Source organism: Oncorhynchus tshawytscha, linkage group LG04 (genome assembly GCF_018296145.1).
Source record: "Oncorhynchus tshawytscha isolate Ot180627B linkage group LG04, Otsh_v2.0, whole genome shotgun sequence".
NCBI lineage: Eukaryota > Metazoa > Chordata > Actinopteri > Salmoniformes > Salmonidae > Oncorhynchus > Oncorhynchus tshawytscha.
Genome location: NC_056432.1, coordinates 64,291,752 through 64,306,938, shown reverse-complemented (window position 1 = coordinate 64,306,938; position 15,187 = coordinate 64,291,752). Strand labels below are relative to the sequence as shown.

The 15,187-nt window shown below is 42.4% G+C and overlaps 1 protein-coding gene across 2 annotated transcripts in view; it reads right to left on the bottom strand.

Annotated features, from left to right (window-relative positions):
- Positions 1–15,187, bottom strand: part of LOC112249575 (unconventional myosin-Ie) — a 51,756-nt gene that overhangs the window by 18,253 nt on the left and 18,316 nt on the right. For both annotated transcript variants that reach the window (XM_042321055.1, XM_042321056.1), the window contains exons 2-6: positions 10,375–10,518; positions 9,033–9,122; positions 8,384–8,478; positions 4,650–4,737; positions 348–437 (exon numbers count right to left, since the gene is read on the bottom strand). In XM_042321055.1, the coding sequence (XP_042176989.1) occupies positions 348–437; positions 4,650–4,737; positions 8,384–8,478; positions 9,033–9,122; positions 10,375–10,518 (507 nt within the window). The remainder of the gene's footprint in view (positions 1–347; positions 438–4,649; positions 4,738–8,383; positions 8,479–9,032; positions 9,123–10,374; positions 10,519–15,187) is intronic.

Below are 15,187 nucleotides of genomic sequence, written 5' to 3'. Positions count from 1 at the left end.
GTTTTTCTATGTGCATCTTTACTGGCAGTGGAGTTCCCACTCTTTTTGGACAGTGTGTCCCCACAGCCCTGGTAAACCAGGCCACACGAGGCTAGCAGCCCCAGCCAAGAGGAGATGGGAGAAGACAGTAACACAGCTTATAAAAAGAGGAGCACAATGTAATTCACTATCTCCTTTTTTTCTCTTCTCTATTTGCACTGGACGTCCTTGTGTTTGCTTTGGTTCCGGAAACGACCGCGAAACAACTTCAAATCATCAGGGCAGAACACAGTGCCAACCATATGATGTTAGGCGCCCCCATTCCGCTAATAAAAAAAAAGAGATTTGCAAAGACGTGGAACCCTTACAAATCTGCTGGAGTTGTTGTTCCTCACTGTCTTGGCGTTCCCGAAGGCCTCCAGGAGTGGGTTGGACTGGAGGATGATGTCTTTGACGTGCTGTGAGGGAGCAGACAGACAGTAGGCTCGTTTTAGTGTGACAGGTAGGGTATAGAGGTAGTGGGTAGGGAGACACTACTACACTCTGCAGTTATCCACATCCCTGCTGGCAGATCAACATGCACCGTCACCGTCTTCCACCCTCGCTCCGCTCTCATAGCGTCTGGAGCACATTATCTTTCCCATGAGCCATCTGCATATCAGGAGCCCATGAGTTTTAAATCAGCACAGTGTCGTGGAGACCGAACTATTATCCTCTCTATTATTGAATGCTTAAGTGGAGTGGTAGCATTTCTTGGAATCCTTTTGCGTCCCTGAACTATTGTCCTCTATGAAGAAAACAAACTTTAGTGTAACAGCTTTTTGTACTTACCCCAGGGCTCAGTTAAACCTTACATATTTATGTAACTAATCAAACCGCTCTGTGAGAGCCACGTGAGACTTCAAAACACTTACAATTTCCAGGTTAAAAACACATGCTGTGTCTGTCACATCGATTTGCATGCATATGATTCAGGGGCATGGTAATCTGATATGCATCCTGCAGTCAGAAACCGATACAGGGTGACGATAATCAGAGACAACAACTTTGCTGTTCAGTCTGTCTGTTTGAGTAGACAGGGGTAGTGAAGTGACAGTCGCTCACAAAACATTACACCCCCCCCTCCCCCCACACACACACACATACACACCACAAGCACTTACACTTACCACAAGCACACAGGAGTTGGGGAGACCATGTGAATGAAACATGTGGACAGAGGGATTCACAAAGCTCAATGGGGCAGGAAGGGTATTGAGAGAGGTAGGGGGTTTCCAACACAATGGAGACCTTACTCAATAAAACAATAGAAATTCCAAGGGCAATGTCTGTAATATACTACATAGACCGCACATAGACTTATTTTAAATACATTCTTCAACAAACGTTACAAGCACACTTTTCAGTACATCTTAAAATGATTTAAAAGATGCAAAGCACATAAGACTCATAGCCAGTAACAATGCAGAACCATGTACAGTACATTCAAAAAGTATTCAGAACCCTTCCACTTTTCCCCATTTTTTAAAACATTATTCTAAAATGGATTAAATCATTTTTCCCCCCCTCATCAATCTACACACAATACCCCATAACGACAAAGTGAAAACAAGTTTTGTTTGCAAATTTAAAAAAACAGAAATACCTTATTTCCATAATATTCAGACTAGAGGTCGACCGATTAATCGGAATGGCCGATTAATTAGGGACGATTTCAAGTTTTCATAACAATCGGAAATCGGTATTTTTGGGCGCCGATTTTTCGATTAAAAAAAAAATTGGCAGTGGATTTTTTACACCTTTATTTAACTAGGCAAGTCAGTTAAGAACACATTCCTATTTTCAATGACGACCTAGGAACGGTGGGTTAACTGCCTTGTTCAGGGGCAGAACGACAGATTTTCACCTTGTCAGCTCAGGGGATCCAATCTTGCAATCGTACAGTTAACTAGTCCAACGCTCTAACCATTGCACTCCACGAGTAGCCTGCATGTTACGCGAATGCAGTAGAAGCCAAGGTAAATTGCTAGCTAGCATTAAACTTATCTTATAAAAAACAATCAATCATAATCACTAGTTATAACTACTAATCCAGTTTAGCAGGCAATATTAACCAGGTGAAATTGTGTCATTTCTCTTGCATTCATTGCACGCAGAGTCAGGGTATATGCAACAGTTTGGGCTGCCTGGCTCATTGCGAACAAATTTGCCAGAATTTTACGTAATTATGACATACATTGAAGGTTGTGCAATGTAACAAGAATATTTAGACTTAGGGATGCCACCTGTTAGATAAAATACCGAACGGTTCCGTATTTCACTGAAATAATAAACTTTTTGTTTTTGAAATGATAGTTTCCGGATTCGATCATATTAATGACCAGAGGCTCGTATTTCTGTGTGTTATTCTTTTATAATTAAGTCTGATTTGATAGAGCAGTCTGACTGAGCAGCAGCAGGCCCGTAATCATTCATTCACACAGCACTTTCGTGCGTTTTGCCAGCAGCTCTTCGCAAGCACAGCGCTGTTTATGACTTCAAGCCTATCAGCCTAATGGCTGGTGTAACCAATGTGAAATGGCTAGCTAGTTAGCTGGGTGTGCGCTAATACTGTTTCAAACGTCACTCGCTTTTAGATTTGGAGTAGTTATTCCCCTTGTGCTGCAAGGACCGCGGCTTTTGTGGAGCGATGGGTAACGCTTCTTCGAGTGTGGCTGTTGTCGATGTGTTCCTGGTTCGAGCCCAGATAGGGGCGAGGAGAGGGACGGAAGCTATACTGTTACACTGGCAATACTATAGTGCCTATAAGAACATCCAATAGTCAAAGGTATATGAAATACAAATGGTATAGAGAGAAATAGTCCTATAAATACTATATTAACTACAACCTAAAACCTCTTTGCTTGGAATATTGTAGTCTCGTGTTAAAAGGAACCACCAACTTTCATATGTTCTGAGCAAGGAACTTAAACGTTAGCTTTTTTACATGGCACATATTTTACATGGTACACATTTTTACATGGCACACATTTTACATGGCACATATTGCATATTGGCACATATTACTTTCTTCTCCAACACTTTGTTTTTGCATTATTTAAACCAAATTGAACATGTTTCATTATTTATTTGAGGCTAAATTGATTTTATTTATGTATTATTTTAAGTTAAAATAAGTGTTCATTCAGAATTGTTGTAATTGTCATTATTACAAATGTAAAAAAATAAATACAAAAAACGTCCGATTAATCAGTATCGGCTTTTTAATCCTCCAAAAATCGGTATCGGTATTGAAAAATCATAATCGTCCGACCTCTAATTCAGACCCAATGTTATGAGACTCAAAATTGAGCTCCGGTGCCTCCTGTTTCCATTGATCATCCTTGAGATGTTTCTACAACTTGACTGGAGTCCACCTGTGGTAAATTCAAATTATTGGAAATTATTTGGAAAGGCACACACTGGTCTATATAAGGTTCCACGGTTGACAGTACATGTCAGAGCAAAAACCAAGCCATGAGGTCGAAGGAATTGCCCGTAGAGCTCCGAGACAAGACTGTGTCAAGGCACAGATCTGGGGAAGGTTACCTTAAAATGTCTGCAGCATTGAAGTTCCCCAAGAACACAGTGGCCTCCATCATTCTTAAATGGAGTGGCCAGACGGAAGCCAATCCTCAGTAAAAAGCACGACAGCCCACTTGGAGTTTGCTAAAAGGCACCTAAAGTACTCTCAGACCATGAGAAATAAGATTATCTGGTCTGATGAAACCAAGATTGAACTCTTTGGCCTGATTGCCAAGCGTCACTTCTGGAGGAAACCAGGCACCAAGCTTGTAGCGTCATACCCAAGAAGATTCTAGACTGTAATCGCTGTCAAAGGTGCTTCAACAAAGTACTGAGTAAAGGGTCTGAATACTTATGTAAATGTAATCCTTTTTTTTTGTAATAAATTTGCAAAAGAAATCTAAAAACCTGTTTTTGCTTTATCATTATGGGGTATTATGTAGATTGATGAGAGAAAAAAAAAACAATTTAATCCATTTCAGAAAAGGCTGTAACGTAACAAAATGTCAATATTTTCCAAATGCAGTCATACACCCTTTTCCACATGACTCACAGAGCGCATGATAGCTAACATTAGCTTTGAACTTGAAACCTTGACTAATAATAATAATTCCAGGGTGGAAAAAGCACTATACTAATCAGACAAAAAAAATGACTACCATCACAATTGCGTCTGAGTGTTAGCGTCTTGTGATCCAGCTTATATTCCTACAGACTGGAAATTCCAAGCCCTTTTCAGTGGGCCAATAATACCAGGGAGGCTGGTGGAGAGGGGTGGCTTGGGGACAGGGCATCTGCTGAGTAGGATGGGGGCCAGATGGCTGCTGGGGGGGGTATTTGGGGGTTGGGGGTTGATGATGGATTGATGATGGATTGATAATGATAATGGGAGATTGGAGGGAGGGATGGCGGGAGATGGTTTGGGTGGTGCGGAAAGGGGAGGTTTAGACAGGAAACAGCAACCGGTCATTAGGATGGACTGACCTAATAAGGTACATTGTAAATGACAGTGGATGTGTGTGATCGTCTGAGATTAATCACATTTTCACAACTGTAGTTGAGCGGTGTTTACCGTTGTAAAATGGAAGTAGCTTCTCTGGGCTCACCTGCACTTTGGGTCCTCCTCCAGATACTCTGGAGATGTAGCCCATGATGTATTTGGCTGCTACCGTCTTCCCTGCACCACTCTCTCCACTGAAACACAGAGTAGAGAGGTCAGAACGGTGCATATAACAGGGCAGTCCACTGAAACACAAAGTAGAGAGGTCAGAATGGTGCATATAACAGGGCAGTCCACTGAAACACAAAGTAGAGAGGTCAGAATGGTGCATATAACAGGGCAGTCCACTGAAACACAGAGTAGAGAGGTCAGAATGGTGCATGTAACAGGGCAGTCCACTGAAACACAAAGTAGAGAGGTCAGAATGGTGCATATAACAGGGCAGTCCACTGAAACACAAAGTAGAGAGGTCAGAATGGTGCATATAACAGGGCAGTCCACTGAAACACAAAGTAGAGAGGTCAGAATGGTGCATATAACAGGGCAGTCCACTGAAACACAATGTACAATTCAAGGATGCCCACGTTGTTGTCAACTGTATCATAACAAGTAAATGAGAGTATACACTTTCTCTGTGGAAATTCAACTGAATTGCGAAGCTGGAAAAGAAGTTGCAGATTTATGGTACCAGACAGTATGTTAAATAACACTCCATGAAAATCTCCTCTAAGCCTGGTTTTAAGAGGGTCAGTAGGGGTTTACCAAAATGCTCCTTTATTGTCTCTTCTTATCCCAATTAGCATGAAGGTGGCCTACTATTGAAGGAGGGGATTTCTCAATTTGACCCATGCCTCTCTTCTCTTTTCTTTAATGTGTGATGTAGGAACAGAAGTTGAGCCAGTCATAAATGCTCTTCCTCTAATTCTCCCAGCTGAGCCAAACTTTTCACTTCAAAGCAACTTTTTTCAAACATCCAGAATTACCAGGTGAAATGCCATTTCTTGACTTCCTGTCCACAGAGACTCCACTTCCTATATTCACTCAGCTCTCCTTCTCTGTGGTTTATGCCAACCAAAATCAGACTCATCTCAGCAGTAAACCTCCCACTCTAGAAGGGGCTAATAACACTAATCCTGTTTTGTCACATTTGCCCAGTTTCTTTTCTTCCTTCTCTTTCCTCAACCTCTCCTTGCATTTTTCCTCCTGTCCTTTCACTTCACCAGGGTCATACTTATTTAGACATATGTGGTTTGGCAGTGGATGACAGAGGAGTCTGTTTTTTTATTTCATTTTTGAAGGGGAGTCATGTCAGTAATGCCCTTCTGAGATGACACAGCTGCAGACCGTTTGAGGACGCCATAAGAAGTCATCAAAGCAACTCTATATGATTATTCTTCTCCCTTAGGCCGATCATAGTCTGCTCCTCTATAGTATTCAGTCTAGCTTGCTACACAGCTATTCAAAACCAAAACAACTATAATAATTCTAGATATAGACTACAATGCACTCAAAATACAGTCAGTACACTGACTAGCGACCAAATGTGACCCAATGTTCCCTCTAATCTTTGCCAATAAGCATTTGTAGGACCTTAACCCTTAAGAGAACCCATCTGAACACGGTGGACTTATGGGCATGCTCTTTTCAGCTGGAGCAGGCTAGGGGCTGGAGTTTGAATCACATCCTATTTTTACCCTCCTGAGGGGTGCGCCCATTGTTGTAATTACACAGCACGCAGATGCTTAACACATTGTTGACTTCCTGTCCCATTTATTGGCCAAACAAGGACAGAATGAGAGTCGTGTCGTTATAGACGGCTTACTGTAAAGTACTACATTCAGCGCTGAATCACTGGGCTCACTGATGTCGCTCACAGCTCATCTTGACAAAGAAAGCACCTGAAGTGATCATTACAGACATCAGCTATGGAATGCATGCTGAGTATGATGTGGGACGAGGGATACTAGTTATGCATATTTGTATGATTAGGCACATTGTGTTCGTGGGCGGGCGGACACACACACACAAGGTGTGACTGAAGTATGGCTTCATTTCAACTTGTTGGATAGCATACTTTCCTGCAACTGAAGGGTCCATCCATTAATAGTGACAAACTGTAAAACTTAGATGGATTCTCCATTTCCCATGTCATTGTTCCCATGAAACAATGACCCATTACCAAGCATGTCATTTCAGTGGGGGAGAAAATACACTTCCCTACATTAATAAGCAGAAGAAAACTATTATATGAGCAGAGGGTAGAGTATAGTGTGTCATTAGACACTACATTTCAGGCCACCCTTTCCCGGGATAGATCTGTAAACTCACTGGCCAGAGCCTTGATAAGAAAGGACGGCAAAAACTGTGCACAACAGAAATGGTGCTATGTGATTCAAATTATTGCAGCGTCAGTGTTTGTAGAAGCGCAAGCACTTCTATATATGAAATGATGGCATCATTTGTGTTTTAACCACTCAGGGAGTTAGTTACTTAGCTTTCCTCTCCCAAACATTTGAGTGCAGACAAATAGATGAAGTCAGACATTGACAGAAAGCCCAGTCAACACCACTTAACCACGTCAGATGACTCATGTCATGTTGAATGACTTCTTTAATAAGTGGGAAAGAAAAAAGGTCCAACACAGTACAGTGCTGACCACACTGCCTGGACAGCAATTTCATGGAGGGCTTTGTTTGCTGACCTGGTGCATCACAAATCCACTTCCATTCCTTTCAAGTGGGAATCTGTACTGGCAGCTGTCTAAACAACGGGAGGAAAGTGCTGAACCAGGGGACATTCGCCATGAGGTAAGCACTACAGTAACCGTCCGGGCCCCGGGCCTCAGGTGACTGGCCCACAACATAAAGCCTCAACTATGAGACAACACTTTTCCCTTGGGAGGCCTCCTCCCATGGGAACCCATTGTACAGTCATGTTACCCACTATAGGCTTCACAACACTAGGGAAGGATCTCTGGACTACCACTAGCTTCCAGGAATCCAGGGCTGTGACCAAACACATTTTAATGGCCAGTTAGGCTATTTTACATTTCCTTCTTGACCACTGCTTGGTAAGACAGACTTTGGTTTGGTTCAATCATATTGCTTTCAACTGTCAAGTCTTTTCAGCCGAGTGGTCTAAAGAGGAAAGGAAGCTATATTTGGGGCATAGCCAAAGAGTCCATTACATTTTCAAACAGTCTTGTGATCCTCTGTCTGTCTGAAGCGAATAATCCGTATCCATGTGTAATATACAGTATACTCCCAAATGTGTTAATTGTCACTACTCATCCGCTCTCAATCCATAACAGCAGAGGAACAATTCCTGTTTTATAAAAGCAGGAAGCTAATGCATAAACAGACGCTGTGTTTTGTTTTCATTCTACATCCTGAGAATGTTTTCTAAAATCAACCAGCTGACACAAGAAAAGAGACATGAGGCCATTTCTTTTAGACTTGAAGGTGTATTTTCCCAGTGTGCCTTTCCCAGCAGGCTGTGATATATGGAGGGTGGATTAAGACTCTGGTTGAAGAACCTTGACTGAGCAGGGCACTGTCATTCAGCAGCACTCCTCCCAGTCAGGTGGTGGATCCTGTTGGTTCCCTTCCTATCTATTATCATCACATTCAACAGCAGCACTCTTCTTCCACCTGTGTCACCATGCAGTCTCCTCCTACCCCTCCCTGCCTCTCGACTTCTGCCTCATTCACAGGCATTTCCCACATACCAGCTCTGTTGTTATGGTTTTCAGTTGTGACCCTTTCTCCCCATGCACAAACACTGAAAGGGAGGGGAGGTGCCTGAGACATAATAACGAGAAAAGCAGGCAGGCAGACTCACCTGATGATGACACACTGGTTCTCCCTGTCGATCATCATGTTTCTGTACATGTTGTCTGCCAGGGCGTAGATGTGAGGAGGGTTCTCATACTGGGCCTGGAGGTTCAACAGAGATCATGACCTAAGAATATCTCATTAAAAAACTGGGTGGGTCCATTTTCTTGGTCCTAAGTGGAAAACTGACTGTAAAGGCAAGACTGTAAAGAATTAGGAGTAATTTGTGTAATGAAGTAATAAAGTCAGAGGGCTAACTGTTTTTATCAAACATAGTTAACGTCTGATTTGGCAGCCAAGTCCATTTTCAGTACGCTGGCCAAGAACACCTTAAACAATACAGACATAAACAGGCTGTACTGAAGGAATTGCCAGGCCTTTTCAACGGGTAAGGCACGTTTCTAAATCTGCACCAACTGTGGGGTGCTGCTGGAAAAGGTATTTGAAGCACACCTAACCCAGTTCATTTAAAACTTTGTTCTTTCTACTGATAACATCAGTAGAGGTATTAGCTGCTATGAGGTATGAGGTGACGTTGTGCAAACAATTAGGATACAAGTTGAATACAGTCATAGCAGAGTTGTATTTTTTCCCAAATAGAAAAACCTTTTGGTACCCTGTCTCATACTCTTGTCGAAAGAGAAAAGGCTGCTCACCGCGCCCTGATACATCTCCACTTCCTTGTCCCCAAAGTATGGCATCTGCTTGAACGGGTTAACAGAGATGAGCACAGGGCCAATGTAAGTCTGTAGAGGTTATGGGTTAAGGGTCATACTAATGACACATAAGTACCATTAATATCAACTGTTCAGGTCCCGGTGACTCACATGGTCAAAGGAAAAAAGAACACTAAGAATTCCCAGTGCTCACTAGTCATCTGCATTGAGCACCAATGACAACCCTCCACTCATTTTACTCTTTAAGACAATGCAGTTTCAGAACACATTTATAAATCCTGACGGAGTCTCTCTTGGAGTAGATGGAGAAAAATGACCTAACTGTGAGTAATTGGGCCCATGACGTCATTGCAATGTGCATCTGTGTGGTAGCACTGGAGTGTGTGGTGACTGGACACAAGCCTTGTAAAGACACAGTGTTCACACATCAGAGTGAACAGCCCAGCAGTGTAGTGATGTGAGGTTTTGGCCCTGCAGCCCAAAGCAGCTCCCGGCACATAAAGCTGGTATTGAGGGCGCCCTGCAGTGACCCCAGCCCCAGTACGCCACTGGCTGGAACACTCTGTGTTGATGCTATTTTCTGACCAAAATCAGAGGATTGACTCAGAGTTTTCAATCTAAAACGGCCAGCATCTGCTCAACTCTATAATCCAAAAGACTGCCAGGACACAGATGAGGTTTTAATTAATGAGCTCCTTCGAGAACTTTCAACATTTTCCATCAAAAGGGTCATTCAGAGACCTAAACATTTCAACACTACTTGGATACATTATATGGGCACAAGAACAAAACTTTTAACCTCAATATAATCTTGAGGTCTGTAAGAGTGAAGCTGAATACTCTTCTTAGGGATTGTATAGGCCTATGGGGCTGGGGCATTTACAGATCTGGCCCTGAATGCTCTCAGCACAGCCACACAAAACCATTACTGTTGTAGGAAAGTAGCTGCACTGCTCACATTCACTGTGCAAGGCATACTGTACATTTCTCAGCAACCCTTCCTCCAACCTCTTTCCATATTGCTGCATGGTGAGATTAAACTAGAGTAAACCTGGTTAAGATCCATTCCAGCCTAGAGGTGAAGGAAGCTGAAATCAGGGGTCCAGATAGGGGCGCAAAGAGGCCCGTCTCCCCCTCGCCACTGGCGGTACATGGTGGGAGTAGCCCAGTGTCTGCAGCCTCAAACACTAGATCATTAATCTGAGTTATTACAGCACTGGGAATGGTCACTCAGCTATTCTGGGAACGGTGGGAGTGTGTCTACGGCAGGGCTTAGCCATTCTTCATCGAGGTGTGAACGGTGTGTGAATGTGAAGGATACAAAGATGTAGTCGTCCATGTATCTCTTCTTGAGGTTGTCCACAATGGCGTCCTCGTTGATCTTGGAGAGGAGCACCATGTCGTCCACTCCACTCTGCTTGACATTGTGGCTCTGCCAGTGGTACCGGTAGTGGCCACGGCTCCCCTGGAACACACAGAACACAATACACATCTGTTAGTGCCTTCAGACTACTAGTGCCTTCAGACTGCTTGCAGCCGCATCAAACTATAAAGGACAGAATAATATCTAGGCTAGGAGTTTTTCCCTGACCGCGTGACCTGACCAGGAAAAAAAAATAATGGTCCTATAATCTCATAGAAACTTAATTAGCAGAAGCTTACCCTTACCTAGGACTGAAATCATCACATTCGGTGAGAGTACTAGAGTACTAGTCAGTGCAGCTACTTTCCTACAACAGTAATGGTTTTGTGTGGCTGTGCTGAGAGCATTCAGGGCCAGATCTGTAAATGCCCCAGCCCCATAGGCCTATACAATCCCTAAGAAGAGTATTCAGCTTCATTCTTACAGACCTCAAGAATATATTGAGGTTAAAAGCAGAAAACTGTCCAACAACTGAAATGAACTTGGGCTTTCCCCTGAGTAACTCATTTTCACCCATGCAGAGTTTTGATAATTTTTTAAAACTTCTAATAGGTGCAAGGTCAGGATTCCCAAAAGTGCTTTCAGTGTGTTGTTGGCTCTTTGATGTTGTCTCTTTGATGTTGTGTTCTGACTGCTGTCAGACCTTTCCCTATACCTCCCTCTCTCTTCCTCTCCTACCTCCGTTTCAGTTAGCTTTTGTTTTCTGAGAGTGGGTCTCCAGAAAGCTTAGGCCATTCATCATGTGCTGTGAGTCAATGTCATCTGGCTACTGGGGAAAGGATTACAATGTGCTGTGAGGAGTGAGTCTTATTCTCCTGGATGGAGAACCAATTAAAGCCACAGACCAGATCCAGAACATTAGTCAACACTGGACACATCTCAATGCCATTTAACGCTCTGTTTGCCTCCTGATTCCCCCCCCATATTCTATTCTAGTATACCTTTCAACTGGAGTGCAGCTTTACATACTGTACAGCTGAACAATTTGTATTTCTACGCCTGTTTTTTCTTCCTGGTTCTGGAATGCTTTGTTTCAACTTTTGAAGTGGTTCAGATTGGAAAGGGCTGGTGCATAGATTAGATGGCAGCAACACTTCCATATTTCAGATTCCATAGGCTACAGTAGACTGAATGCTGCTGAATAACAAGTAACAATCACTTGTTAAATGGAGATTTGTGGTTGAAGACAGAAAGCACACTAAGATGTACTTTCTCTACCAAAGCAACACAGAGCAAAACCATGGTGAAATTACATTAAAATAAAGTAACACCACAGTAGATTTAATACACCAATGGAAAACCATGGTAACTTTCAGTAATTGACTTGTACAAAGTCAAGGCAGAGAGACTGCTCAAATGAACCATTAACGTTCTCAGGGGTGGCTCAATTTTCTTACACCAACAAAATAAATACCACAACCTCTCTTTACAGACTCACTCTTAGCATGGAACATAGTGAGTAATGTTAATAGCTTCTCAGACTATTTCTATGTGCATTTTCACTCAGGAGCCAAGACATAAATTACTGCTCCATTAATTTTCCAGACGGTTCGCATTATCATGTTTTACTACTTTTTTTTAAAACAGAAGAAGAAAAGGCTGATTTCTCCTCTCATTGGTGCGCTAAGCAGGGTACATTACATGTGATTCCATACCCTGGGAGCTCATAAACACCTCAATGGAGATGTGTGAATGAAGAGAATATTGATGGGACACTGGGAAATTGGTGTCTCAGGAATTTGAAGATATACAGTGCATTCAGAAAGTATTCAGACCCCTTCCCTTTTTCCACATTTTGTTACGTTAAAGCCTTATTCTAAAATAGATTAAATCATTTTTTAGTAATTGGTGAAATAGACATCTTACCCGCCAATGCCTAAATCTACCCACATTTGGCACGTGGCGGGTGTTAATTTTAGGCCCTGCTTCCAAGTCAAGGTAAACTTCTGGTTTTATAAATGTTTTACCACCAAGGCCCACCTGTGTAACTGCTAAACTGCTTGCTGACTGTACTGCATGATTGTAGACGGTTTATTAACGCGTTAGTTCTAGAAGCTATGTTGACTATGACGTTAGCTAATATGGTGACAACGATGTAGGCTGTGTGTAGCGATTATGATATGAAGGTTTGGCTTGGAAAGGTTTTTTCACCTGTTCACATACAGCTGATTTGTTATACTGTATTTCCATGTTTGACTACATCACAATCAAAGTATGTATGTGAGACTACTCAGACAGACTCTTGATAGAGCATGAGCCAAGTCAGAGGTTCACAGAGCCCTTTACACAGGAGAAACAGTCCAGTCTCCTGGCAGCGATCATAAACATTCAGAACAAAAGGACTAGTTGATCAATAACATATAATAATATTATACTTAGCGTCTCTGTTATATTTCCATACTCATCTGAAATCCAACACATCAGCTTCATCTCATTGTCATGCTCTAATGCAGTAGCAATGACATTAACTGCATTGTGCTTGGAATCTACTACAGATGTTGCAGTTGAGCCCACCAAACATATGCATAAAACAGCCCAGATCTATAGACCAACCCCAGGCAAATGTTATTAGAGCCAGCACCATGTATGCTGTAGGACACAACCCTACATCCAAAAAGGAAAATTAAGTACCACACTAGGCTATTTAGAGTGCTATATTTATCCTGTTGCTGCTTTGTTGGGAATTATAATGTTCTACTTGAAGAGGGGAGAGGACGTAAGCCGGAAACACAGGAGTCAAAAGTTCAGAGTATTTTCCATGGGGGTTAGAGGAGAACATTGGGTACATTGAGATGTTTAAAATAATTTGCTAACATTTTCTAATAACTTTCATAAATATGCACCAATAAAATAGTTCATAAACATTTATAAGAATGTATAATAGCTTATTGATGACAGTGGTTATAAAGCCAATCATTGTGACTGCTTGTTGGATGCTGTGCCATAAACTGCTAATGTGTGGCTCTGGTTGAAACCTACCTATGTGTTTTGACTGAGATCTAGTCTAAGGCAGGATGCTGTTCTCTCTGGTAAATGATTCCCCAGGTTAGTGGAAAAGTTGAGGTGAGTCAGTCCGTGCTGAAGGTCGGAGAGCATACAGTCCCTTAGGAGACAGATTGGACTGGGAGCTACCAATAATAACATCACCATGGAACCAGCACTGACTTCCCTCTGAGTACATCTTAACAACCATCTTCTACACACAGACCGCCCTTAGTAACAGCATACTACAGAGCATCAGTCATAACTAATGATCTTTGCTTCTGTACAATTCCAGTCACATATTATGTGTTTCACAGATGTCAAAACAACCTTGATCCCAGGAAGTATGATTGGGACCTCTGTCCAAAGAGATCTAGGATTAACCTGATTCATTACTTGATCTCATTCTCTCTCGGAAATAACAATCAACTCCTTAAAGTCTCCCAGGTTTGGGACCAGACCTTTTCCTTACAGTTATCCCGACAGCAGTTGAGGAATTTCTGCACCAACCCCAGATTCATAATGCCAGGCTTTTTTTCATGCAAATACCATTACCATATATGGAGAGTGCCGAGCAGAGCTGAACTCAGGAAATGGCTGGGTTTGATTCAGTACAACAGGCGGCACATCCCCCCCCATTCCACACTTTTACTCTGTTCTCCTTTTCCAACCTTGGATTTGACACAGAGCCCACCATGTGTTAAGAAGACCACTTTCTGGGTGCTGCACTCTACTACAGAACTGGATCTCTTTCCAGTAACAATCTATGAGAATAAACTCTCCTCCATTCGATAAATATGCTTATCTTTTACTAGCCTAGATTATTGATGACTACAACATTATTATTTGATTGTTTGAAGATTTGAAACATGAAAATATGACATTTGAAACAGCTTCCAATATGTATTTCACAGTCTTGTCAACTGAAAAGATAAATTGAATAACTGTGTGATATCATATTACAACAATAAAAAAGGCTAATGTGCAGCTCCCTCCCTCCCTCCCTCCCCCTCCCTCCCTCCCTCCCTCCCTCCCTCCCTCCCTCCCCCTCCCTCCCTCCCTCCCACAGCTGCCTTGCAGGCTGAGCTGTCCAGCATGTTGTGGTTTGGCCAACACCAAGCAAAGACTCAGGGCTGTCATCAACAGATTAAGATAGGGTTTGTTAATGAAGTGATGGTCTTCAGTGCAAACTGCAGGAGAGAGCCTCTTGGTCCTGACGAAGACAGAGGCTATTGGATGTCTACAGTAAACCTCACTAAGACACAAACCCAGCAGTGTCCAAAGCTGGTTTGCATGTACATGGGAAATGCCCCATAGCTAAACTCTACTAAAATGCTGGCATCTTGGTGGATATTGCTTGGGATGTGGCCAAGATCAGGCTACAAATGTATTTTGTTCATGCAAGGGTTTCACTCAGTGTTGGATAAGTGCAAACATGTGCTACCATGTAGCAGTTCAGCTGACCTGATTTCTGAAAGCAGCTCTGTTTTGAGTCAGGTTGCCCTCCCCAGAGAAGGATTATGATTTTATCAAATATTTTTGATTTCATTTAAACAGTTTTGAGAAGCTTTGGACAGATGTACATATACTAAGTCTTACAGTATGAAATGCCATCATGCATTTTGTTGATTAAAAAAAGTCCCCCCCCCACTACCCCAAACCGAAAATACTCTGTGATCCCCCACACCACCCACACTATATCTAGCATTGGAAGGCATGATGTCAGTTA